Here is a 12402-nt window from a genome sequence, read left to right as displayed (position 1 = left end):
TGTTTTTGCCTGGATTATAACTAAAGGAAACGGAGGCAAAGACATACAGTGTTTCTGTGAAGTACGTTCCGTAGCTGCCCCGTAGACATGTCAACCGGCTCCATAGAGAGCCGGTCACCTTCTCCTGCTATGCGAATTGGATGGGGGAAAAGCCGCATCCAATTTGCATAGGTGTGAACCCAGCCTTAAGCTCAACTTCAATGAAGTTTTTATTTTGGATACAATGGAGGTGGGTTAAGACTTTATAAAAAAATTTGTTGCTGTCTCTGGTTTTTGTTGGAGATATTTTCCTCACTTCCTGCCTTAATGACCACACAGGAAATAAAGTGTGATGAGCATGAAACACACAGTAAAATGATATATTCTTTTTACATGTATACAGTGCCAACAATTTAAACAGTACCTTACATACGATACATTCCCTACCCTTAACCACTCCCTGCCCAAGGTACGTCATATGATGTTCTGGACTTTTAGTAGGGATATCTGAGTGATGCCGCCCTCCAGTGCTTCTCCCAACTCGGCCCTGCGCTTGGCGAGCTGGAGAATGAATCGTTCGCCGCCGGAAGTTTACCTTAGAGATTTCTGGTGACCAAATGGTCCCCAGTCATCTCTATGAGCCTCTGAGGACAGGGCGCGACGTTATGATGTCACGTCTGGGCCAGTGGAAGTAAAGAAAGCTGAGGACACCACTGGAAAGGCCAAGAGTTTTTCTTTATTTTTTGATCTCAGCCTTTCCTGCCTGAAGGAGTGATGTGGAATCTTATTGATCCCACATCTCTCCATAAAAAGTACCTGTCACGCATTATTTCTATTACAAGGGATGTTTACATTCCTTGTTATAGGAATAAAAGTGATCAATATTTTTTTTTTTAAAAGAGAAAGTGTAAAAAAAAAAAAAAAAGTTATAAAAAAATTAAATAAAACAGCATTCCCTGCATGCTCACTCACAGAATCAAACGCATATATAAGTCGCGCCCGTATATGTAAACGTCATTCAGATTACACATGTGGTATATTGCCATGTGCGTTTGAGCAAAGGCAACAATTTTAGCCCAAGACCTCCTCTGTAACTCTAAACATGTAACCTGTAAAAAAAAAAATGTAAAGTGTCGCTTATGGAGATTTTTAAGTATTGAAGTTTGGCGCCATTCCATGAGTGTGTGTAATTTTAAAGTGGGACATGTTTAGTATCTATTTTGCTCAGCGTGACATCATCTTTCACATTATAAAGAAAAAATCCCAGGGTCTCTGCTAAAAAAAATAACATACATAATGTTTGGGGGTTCTGAGTAATTTTCTAGAAAAATAATTCAGATTTTTTTACATGTAGGAGTGAAGTGCCAGAATTAGCCTGCATGGGAAGTGGTTTAGAAACTTAGTCTAAAGCTGGCCATAGACATTTTTTATTGTTTTTTTGAGGGGTTTATTTATTTATTGACAGCAGGATTGATTCCTTCATCCACACTTGCGAGGTGAATGTAGGAGTTTCTCTCAGATTGTATTCTGACAGTGGGACTTGCCTCTGTCAAAATACACTGATCTGTCAAGTTAACGATCGACTTCTACACAGGGGCAGCCACACATGCATCGAAATTCGGCTAATCACTGCTGAAAAAGCTGAATTGTGATTTATCCATGGCCAGTTTAAGGTCCCTAACACATATGCATTCATACATACAGTGTCTTGCAAATGTATTCACCCCCTTGGCATTTTTAATTTTTTGTTGCCTCACAACCTGGATTTGAGGTATTGCATAATTTAATTTACAGAACAGGCCCACAGCTTTGTTTTTTATTGTAAAGCAAACAACAAAAAAGGACAAAATAGCATAAAAAGTAAATGTGCATAACTATTCACCCCCCTAAAGTCAATACTTTGTAGAGCCACCTTTTGCAGCTATCACAGCTACAAGTCGCTTTGGATAAGTCTCTATGAGCTTGACACATCTTACCACTGGGATTTTTGCCCATTCCTCCTCGCAGAACTGCTCCAGCGCCTTCAAGTTGGATGGTTTGTGCTTGTAAACAGCAATCTTTAAGTCTGACCACTATTGGATTGGATCCATTTTAACACATTTACATGTTTCCCCTTAAACCACTCAAGTGTTGCTTTAGCAGTATGTTTGTGGTCATTGTCCTGCTGGAAGGTGAACCTCCGTCCTATCCTCAAATCACACACAGAGTGGTACAGGTTTTGCTCAAGAATATCCCTGTATTTAGCACCAAACTCTGACCAGTTTCCCAGTCCCGACTGCTGAAAAAATCCCCACAGCATGATGCTGCCACCACCATGTTTCACTGTGGGGATGAGGTTCTTTGGGTGATGTGATGTGATGTGTTGGGTTTGCACCAGACATAGCATTTTCTTTGGGTAAAAAGTTAAATTTTAGTCTCATCAGACCGCTGTCGCTGTCACCTTCTGCTTCTTCTTCTCTTCTTCTTCTTCTTCCGATGTTGACATGACGCTCTCTCTGGCCGTAATGGCAGGGACACGTTGTGTGGCGAACTTATAAAGGGACAAGGGGCGTGGTTACCGGGCGATGTCACATGGCGACCCCGCCTCTTATGATGTCACAGTCCCAGCATCCTCTGGGGCTGTGACTTCATAAGGGGTGGGGTCACCATGTGACATCACCCGGCGACCCCGCCCCTTAAAGTCCGGTCGTGTGTGGGCAGGTCCGCTCGTTCAAAGTCTGGCGGGTTGTCCACCGGATAGTCCAATCGTGTGTACGCGGCATTAGATTGCACAGGTGGACATCCTTTCACTAATTTTGTGACTTCTGAAGGTAATTGGTTGCACAGAGCTTTTTATGGGCTTCATAACAAAGGGGGTGAATACATATGTACATGCCAATTTTCATTTTTTTATTTCTGAAAAATAGTTTTATGATATTTTTTATCAACATAGACTATTGTGTTCTGAGCCATCACATATAATTCAGATTAAAAAAAAACATTGAACTAAAGGCTGTAATGTAACAAAATAGGTAAAAAGCCAAGGGGGTGAATACTTTTGCAAGGCACTGTACATGCATACATTCTAGGGGCAGTACAGACATGTATATAGTACCAACAATTTAACCACTTGCCGACCGCCGCACGACGATATACGTAGACAGAATGGCACGGGCAGGCATATGGGCGTACCTGTACGTCCCTGCCTTCCCGCGGGTGGGGGCCCGATCGGTGCCAGCGGCGGTCTGTATCCGTGCAGGAGCGATCCGGGATGAGGGGGCGGCCATTCATTCATGGCCACCCCCTCGCGATCGCTCCTGATGAATGGAAGTGAAGCATTGCATCACTTCCTCTCCTGTAATGTAAACACAGGCAGAGGAAGTGATGTAATCTCTCCTCCGTTTCGGTATTTTTCGTTCCGGCACCGAGGAGAGAGGATCGGTGAGTTGCACCAACACGACACTACACAGTAGAACATGCCAGGCACACTCACACCCCCCTTCACCCCCCGATCACCCCCCCAATTACCCCTGCCCCCCCAGTCACAGTGACACCAATTGCATTTTTTTTTTGCATTGGTGTCATTTGTGACTGTAATAACTGTTAGGGCAGTTAGGGTTAGCCCCCTTTAGTTCTAATGTACCCCCCTAACCCCCCCAATAAAGGTTTAACCCCGTGATCACCCGGCGGGTGTCATTTGTGACTGTAATAACTGTTAGGGCAGTTAGGGTTAGCCCCCTTTAGTTCTAAGGTACCCCCCTAACCCCCCCAATAAAGGTTTAACCCCGTGATCACCCCCCGTCGCCAGTGTCACTAAGGCTGGGTTCACATTGCAGCGGTTTATGAGAACGGATGTGATTCGCACCGCACTGCAGTGCAAATCACATCTGATCTCTGTGCGATTCGAGTTCAGCCATACAGATAGTATGGCTGAATTCGCGCCGCACCCGCCGCAAACTCGCACGGGACCCTTTTTTTGGTCCGCAGCAGAATCGGATCGCATGGGTGTTCACACCATGCGATCTGAGTTTGCAGATCGCACTGCGATGTGCAAACTGATCTGGGGGTGTCATTAACATTTCACTGACACTCCCAGCAGTTCGCATAGGGCAGTGTGAACTGCCGCCGGGAGCCATGCGATGCGGGAACCCGCCGCGGATTCGTGGCGTTCCCGCATCGCTCCAGTGTGAACCCAGCCTAATAAGCGATCGTTTTTCTGATCGCTGTATTAGTGTCACAGGTGACGCTAGTTAGGCAGGTAGGTATTTAGGTTCGCCGCAGCTTTTTATAGCGCCAGGGACCCCCATATACTACCGCGTAAAGCCCCCTGATTGCCCCCTAGTTAACCCTTTCACCAGTGATCACCATATAACTGTTACAGGTGACGCTGGTTGGTTAGTTATTTTTTTATAGTTTCAGGGCACCCGCCATTTATTACCTAGTCTCACTAGTGTACCCCTAAATTTAGGGGTGTCTACTTTCCAAAATGGGGTCATTTGGGGGGGGTTTGTGCCATCTTGGCATTTTATGGCCTTCAAAACTGTAACGCCCTTAGAAAGCCTGAAGGCGGTGCTTGGTTTTCGGGCCCCGTACGCGGCTAGGCTCCCAAAAAGTCCCACATATGTGGTATCCCCGTACTCAGGAGAAGCAGCAGAATTTAGTTTGGGGTGTCATTTCACATATGCCCATGGCATGCGTGAGCAATATATCATTTAGTGACAACTTTGTGAAAAAAAAAAAAGTTTGTAATTTTCCCGCAACTTGTGGCAAAATATAAAATATTCCATGGACTCAACATGCCTCTCAGCAAATAGCTTGGGGTATCTACTTTCTAAAATGGGGTCATTTGTGGGGGTTTTGTGCCATCTTGGCATTTTATGGCCTTCAAAACTGTAATAGGTAGTGAGGAGTGAAGTCAAAAATTTACGCCCTTAGAAAGCCTGAAGGCAGTGCTTGGTTTTCGGGGCCCCGTACGCGGCTAGGCTCCCAAAAAGTCCCACATATGTGGTATCCCCGTACTCAGGAGAAGCAGCAGAACTTATTTTGGGGTGTCATTTCACATATGCCCATAGCATGTGTGAGCAATATATCATTTAGTGACAACTTTGTGAAAAAAAAATAAAAAAAAATAAAAGTTTGTAATTTTCCCGCAACTTGTGCCAAATATTAAATATTCCATGGACTCAACATGCCTCTCAGCAAATAGCTTGGGGTGTCTACTTTCTAAAATGGGGTCATTTGTGGGGGTTTTGTGCCATATTGGCATTTTATGGCCTTCAAAACTGTGATAGGTAGTGAGGAGTGAAATTACAAATGTATGCCCTTAGAAATCCTGAAGGCGGTGCTTGGCTTTCGGGGCCCCGTACGCGGCTAGGCTTCCAAAAAGTCAACCACATGTGGTATCTCCGTACTCAGGAGAAGCAGCAGAATGTATTTTGGGGTACAATTCCACATATAACCATGGCATGTGTGAGCAATATATCATTTAGTGACAACTTTGTGTAAAAAAAAAAAATTATTCAATCTCTTGAGGCAAAAAAATAAAATATTCAATGGGCTCAACATGCCTCTTATCAATTTTCTTAGGGTATCTACTTTCCAAAATGGGGTCATTTGGGGGGGGGGTTTGTACTGCCCTGCCATTTTAGCACCTCCAGAAATGAGATAGGCAGTCATAAACTAAAAGCTGCGTAAATTCCAGAAAACGTACCTTAGTTTGTAGATGTGACAACTTTTGCGCAAACCAATAAATATACAGTTATTGACTTTTTTTTTACCAAAGACATGTGGCTGAATACATTTTGGCCTAAATGTATGACTTAAATTGAGTTTATTGGATTTTTCTAATAACAAAAAGTAGAAAATATCATTTTTTTTCAAAATTTGCGGTCTTTTTACGTTTATATCGCAAAAAATAAAAATCGCAGAGTCAGTCAAATACCTTTAAAAGAAAGCTCTATTTGTGGGAAAAAAAGGACGCAAATTTTGTTTGGGTACAACATTGCATGACCGCGCAATTACCAGTTAAAGCAGCGCAGTGCCAAATTGTAAAAAGACCTCTGGTCTTTGACCAGCAAAATGGTCCGGTCTGAAAGTGGTTAAGCAGTGCCTTACATATTGTACGTTCCATGCCCTCAAGGAGCTTACAGTCTACAGCTAACCTTAAAGGGTTTATTTTTTATTTTTCGTTCAGCCAGCAGGATGGATTATTCCATCCACACAACCAAAGTAGATTGGGGAATCTTCCCTGCTGAGTTGTATTTTGACATTGGAACACTGTCAGGGAGAACACAAAAACTCAATGCAGATTGCAGCCTGGCTGAGATTAAGTACTGGTTCACACTAATGCAGTATGAGAAACCACATGTGATTTGGACAGGAATCACAACCGCATTCTTGTTCAGGTCATTCATTTTGTATGGCTCAAATTACACTGCACCCACACATAAAAGGTGCATTCACCTGCACTGGAATCAGATCACATTGGGTGTCCACACAGTGGTGTAGCGGTTAGCACTCTCACCTAGCAGTAAGAAGCGTCACTGGTTCGAATCCCAACCAATACACTACCTGCTGGAGTTTGCATGTTCTCCCTATGCCGCGTGGGTTTCCTCCCACAATCCAAAGACATGCAGGTAGGTTAATTGGCCTCTGTCCAAAATTGGCCCTAGTATATGAATGGGGACCTTGGATTGTGGGGACTGATGTGAGTGTGCAATGTACAGGGATAGGGACAATTGTAGACACTCACTCAGGTTGAACTGGATGGACTGGTGTCTTTATTCAACCTTACTAACTATGAAACATATGATCCGATTCAGCCAATTGCACTGCGTTTTATGACCTGTTTTTGGGGTGACGTTAACTTAACATTGACACCCTCAGCAGTTCATATGAATGGAGTATGATTGTGATGTGGTGTGGGAAATGCATAGAAATCGCTGCAAATCCTGCACCCCATCAGTGTGTTCTGAGACTAAAACTAAGGACCCCAGTGTTGTAAGGCAGAAGTGCTATCAGCTAAGCCATTGTGCTGCCACTAAGCTCACTTTATAGCAATTTTATGTACAGCAGTGTTCAGATAAAGACTCTCTAGTACCATTAAGAAATTTACAGGGAAAGAAATCTCTTGATCTACATCAAAAAGTGATACAGAGAATCGGAACAAAGAGGTATTGTTGTACAGGAAACAGGTGTGCTCTCAGTTTTATGGCTGTATCATTATACCTGAGATTATTGTGCTATTAAAAGTAGACACCAGGAGTGCAAATGAATTATTTTACTGACTTCCTTTTATTTCTTTTTTAGGACATGATTAACTGCGTTGGTGGACTAAATATATTATTTCCACTGTTGGAACAGATCAGCTTATTAAATGAATCAGCCTGTGAAAAATCAGAGCCTGTCATGCTGCCCCCAGAACTAATAACCCCAACAGAAGGAGATTTTGTAGTTCTGTCTTCTACAAAAGCTTCAGGTATAAATACACAGATAGTGTGTGTGTGTATGTGTGTGTGTATGTATGTGTATATATATATATACAGTGGTGTGAAAAAGTGTTTGCCCCCTTCCTCATTTCCTGTTCCTTTGCATGTTTGTCACACTTAAGTGTTTTGGAACATCAAACCAATTTAAACAATAGTCAAAGACAACACAAGTAAACACAAAATGCAATTTGTAAATGAAGGTGTTTATTATTAAAGGTGAAAAAAAATCCAAACCATCATGGCCCTGTGTGAAAAAGTGATTGCCCCCTAAACCTAATAACTGGTTGGGCCACCCTTAGCAGCAACAACTGCAACCAAGCGTTTGCGATAACGTGCAATGAGGCTTTTACAGCGTCCTGGAGGAATTTTGGCCCACTCATCTTTGCAGAATTGTCCTAATTCAGTTACATTAGAGGGTTTTCGAGCATGAACGGCCTTTTTAAGGTCATACCACAACATCTCAATAGGATTCAGGTCAGGACTTTGGCTAGGCCACTCCAAAGTCTTCATTTTGTTTTTCTTCAGCCATTCGGTGGTGGACTTGCTGGTGTGTTTAGGATCATTGTCCTGCTGCAGAACCCAAGTTCGTTTCAGCTTGAGTACACGAACAGATGGTCGGACATTCTCCTTCAGGATCTCTTGGTAGACAGCAGAATTCATAGTTCCTTTTATCACGGCAAGTCTTCCAGGTCCTGAAGCAGCAAAACAGCCCCAGACCATCACACTACCACCACCATATTTTACTGTTGGTATAATGTTCTTTTTATGAAATGCAGTGTTCCTTCTACGCCAGATATACTTGGACACACACCTTCCAAAGAGTTCCATTTTTGTCTCATCGGTCCACAGAATGTTGTCCCAAAAGTCTTGGGGATCATCAAGATGTGTTGTGGAGAAATTGAGACGAGCTTTGATGTTCTTTTTGCTCAGCAGTGGTTTTCTCCTTGGAACTCTGCCATGCAGGCCATTTTTGCCCAGTCTTTTCCTGATGGTGGAGGCATGAACGCTGACCTTAACTGAGGCAAGTGAGGCCTGCAGTTCCTTGGACGTTGTTGTGGGGTCTTTTGTGACCTCTTGGATGAGTCGTCGCTGTGCTCTTGGGGTAATTTTGGGCGGCCGGCCACTCCTGGGAAGGTTCACCACTATTCCATGTCTTCGCCATTTGTGGATAATGGCTCTCACTGTGGTTCGCTGGATTCCCAAAGCTTTGGAAATGGCTTTATAACCCTTTCCAGACTGATAGATCTCAATTACTTTCTTTCTCAATTGTTCCTGAATTTCTTTGGGTCTCGGCATGATGTGTAGCTTTTAAGGATCTTCTGGTGGACCTTACTGTGTCAAGCAGCTCCTATTTAAGTGATGCCTTGATTGTGAACAGGTGTGGCAATAATCAGGCCTGGGTGTGGCTAGAGAAATTGAACTCAGGTGTGGACAACCACAGTTATAGTATGTTTTAACAAGGGGGGCAATCGCTTTTTCACACAGGGCCATGATGGTTTGGATTTTTTTTCACCTTTAATAATAAACACCTTCATTTACAAATTGCATTTTGTGTTTACTTGTGTTGTCCTTGACTATTGTTTAAATTGGTTTGATGTTCCGAAACACTTAAGTGTGACAAACATGCAAAGGAACAGGAAATGAGGAAGGGGGCAAACACTTTTTCACACCACTGTATATATATATATATATATATATATATATATTTATATATACAATTTATCAGGTTTATTTCAGTAAAGCACAGCAATAACCTCATCACTGGTTACTATTCTTGGCAACTGCACACAATCTATCTAGATTTACTTTAATCCCCTTAAGTCAGTTTAGGAGACTAAACTTTGCCACAGTTTGCACTTTGCCCTAAACTATACATTTACAGTTTCCTAAAGTACATTTAAAAGTACAACTCTGATTTTAAAACAAGTTGGATTAAATTGACTTGCCCCCTTCACTCTCCCCATTTCATAGACATGCCCCATTACAGACTATGCTTGCTCTGAGCCAACGTACTGCATATTCCAGCCATTTCCTTGTAGGCTCTAATAGAGAAGTCACCTGATTTCGGGCTTTCAAAGTTTCAACTTGCCCTGTAAAAGGATTGATTAACATTAGTTATGTGTTCACTGCTGAATGCAATGTTCTAATTATATTCTCTGAAATATCATGTATTGGATAAAATAAATGATGTACTCCACTTCACTGTTGATTGTATGAAGTTCCAGAAGTTTATTGTTTTTACTTAGCAAATAAAAAAATAAGCTGATGATGCCAGTACTTTAATAGAATCATAGAAAGTCCTAGGATTACATTTGTATACTGTGATGGTGTATTTGACCTTTGAAAGAGGTACAACTCTAGAATGAGATATGTATATCTATTTTTGCAACCATATTGTGATAACACCTAGTTTATATTTGTTGCATGTTCTTCCCATTTCCATAACTTAAAGATTATGTTACCCCAACAAAGTACCCCTACTTTCTTATTTCAAACTGATCACACTAGGCATAGAAGCATATCCTTCCCAGTGTGGTCAGTTTTCTCGCTGTGCTGGGGGAACAGCCTTCCTGTCCTCCGATGGACAAGACTTCTGCTGACATGCCCCACTCCACAGCCATTTGCTGGGAAGATCAGGGCAGTGTTGCTTCTCCACCCCCAACTCTCTAAGCCCTTTATGCAGAGGAGAACAGAGATTATGTGACCATTTATAAAAATAAATAAGAAAAAAAGGTATGTATAATGAGATACATGGATTGAAATTCAGCCGGTAGAGCAGGGACTGGCCAAGATTTGATCAATCTATGGGCAGGCTGATTGTACCCAAGTCGATCCATCAGTCGACTTGGGTAAGCCAGCCTGTTGGATTTTTTACATACGATTACTGCCGGTGGTTATAGCCGCTAGCAGTAATCTGCAAATGTTTGTGTTTTATCAAAAAAGAAGAACTAATTATGAAGTTAATGATGAAAGTTAATGATGAAACCTGTGTAATTGGTATTGTGGCCTCACTAAATAGGATGATACCTGGTCACTTTATGCAGTTTTTTGTTTCATGCACTGTTTTTAACTTTACAGAGGCCCGTCTGGAGAAGAATATTGTTGCTACTTTCATTTTGATGCTCAAACACTTTATTCAGAGACATCCAATCAACCAGGATAATCTTATTCATTCCCATGGAGTAGCTACACTGGGGGCTTTGCTACAGAAGGTAACACTGAGCTGTGTACTATTAAAAGCTGAATTCTAGGCAGCTATAAAAGACTCAATAATTCAGCTCTGTGATCATTAATATGTCAATAAATACATTTTTTAAATACAAGCAGTGTACGGATCTGACAATGACCAGGCATCATCAGCCTGTTGCAGTCTCTGTGCAGAAGATTAATGGATTATGAGAAAAAGCAGTATAAGGAGCAAATCAACTTGTGTGCTGACGCATCACATACTAGCACATTATGTGACACTTACCTGCAAACAAAGCCTGTGTCGTCCCCGCTGCTGACCACATCCATCTTCGCCCGTCATCTTTGACAGTGTAACTGCCGGAGTTGTGTGACGTCCCTCGCATGCATGGGCACAGGAGCCGCCGGTCACGGCATACGATCCAGAAGAAATGGCACATAGGTTTATAGTAAATATCTCCTAAATGGCACAAGCATTTACAGTAAATATCTCCTAAATGGCACACGTTTAGGAGATATTTACAGTACCTGCAGGTAAGCCTTATTCTAGGCTTACCTATAGGTACTAAGTATACAGGAGAGTATACAACCTCTTTAGGAGGGAGGAGAGAAAGGAAAGAATGAGGAAGGAAGGGGAAGAAAACTGGAAGGGAAAAAGGGGAATCACCCCCGGGGAGCAGAAATTACCATCTCCAATTGGGCAGTATAACCGGTGAGTGGCGCAGCTTATGCATATTGGAGGAATTCATCAGAGAAGTATAAGTGATCGCAGTAAAACCATCAAGTCTGTTCTGCAGATTTATCCTGAAGAGCAGAAGCCGGTTCTTCCATTTGTTCAATGTCATTCACTAGGAGTATTTCTTTAATATTTTCCTGGCCTATTTAGGCTTTGGAAAAGTTTTAATGTGCCTATTTTTTCCTTTATGGAAAGTGCAAAGTGAAGGTACACATCCTGTCCATTTTTTGCTGGATCCCCCATAGACTCCGATATCTTTGAGTGTCATCAGCAGATATCCCTGGCCGGTGGATCTTGGCCAAAAAAGTCTGTTGATTAGGTTGGATTGCTTTAAAAGGAGATTATTGTTCTCCCTAGATAAGTGAAGCTGGGTTACCTATGGTGCACATCATGTTGATTAAATAAATGTGCTGTATGTCTGTGTGCACATTTATCAAATAAAAATCTCATCAGGTCCATGTTACAGAAAGCCAGAAATGAAAAAAGAAAATAGATGGCAGATGCGGCTGTAATTTGGTAGTCATCCATAGCAACCCAAAAACCAGATACTAATACTGGAAATGCTGAAGGAAGAGGATTGGCAGACATGTCCTCATGTATCTACCAAATGTAGATTAACTCAAGCTTTTTCATCAAATATAGTATACCCCATTTAGATTGTATGCACTAGGCTTTTAATCACCAAATACCTGCTGTAAGAGATACAGTAGCTGACTTTCTTCATACAATATGGTATTGTAAATATATTTTGTGAATTCTGGCACCAAATCACAGAATGCATTGCAAATTCCTATGCCTTTCCTAACATTTATAGTCTTAAAATTTGCTTAGGACTTCTGGAGGACCTGTGCTTGTCCACTCACTAGTGAAAATGTTTTATTTTTTTATTTTTTCTAAAAGCAATGTATCTGAGATGGACGACTCCGTACTGTTCAACCTTAACTGTGTGGATACAGTTGATCAATACCAGTCTTGCTTTATATAACATGACATACGAGATTAGGGACACCCTAGGTTTTCTAATAAGGTGTGGGA

General features: G+C 42.0%; 1 protein-coding gene across 1 annotated transcript in view; it reads left to right on the top strand.

The window, feature by feature from the left end:
• LOC143924325 (neurobeachin-like protein 1) overlaps positions 1-12402 on the top strand; it is a 204938-nt gene that overhangs the window by 72242 nt on the left and 120294 nt on the right. The window contains exons 17-18 of the mRNA XM_077448575.1: positions 7267-7435; positions 10524-10657. Coding sequence (XP_077304701.1) covers positions 7267-7435; positions 10524-10657 — 303 coding nt within the window. The remainder of the gene's footprint in view (positions 1-7266; positions 7436-10523; positions 10658-12402) is intronic.

The sequence above is a fragment of the Lithobates pipiens genome, unplaced genomic scaffold (genome assembly GCF_037356315.1).
Source record: "Lithobates pipiens isolate NorthernLeopardFrog02 unplaced genomic scaffold, aLitPip1_a1.2 Scaffold_22, whole genome shotgun sequence".
NCBI lineage: Eukaryota > Metazoa > Chordata > Amphibia > Anura > Ranidae > Lithobates > Lithobates pipiens.
This window is presented reverse-complemented; position numbering and strand designations above follow the sequence as displayed.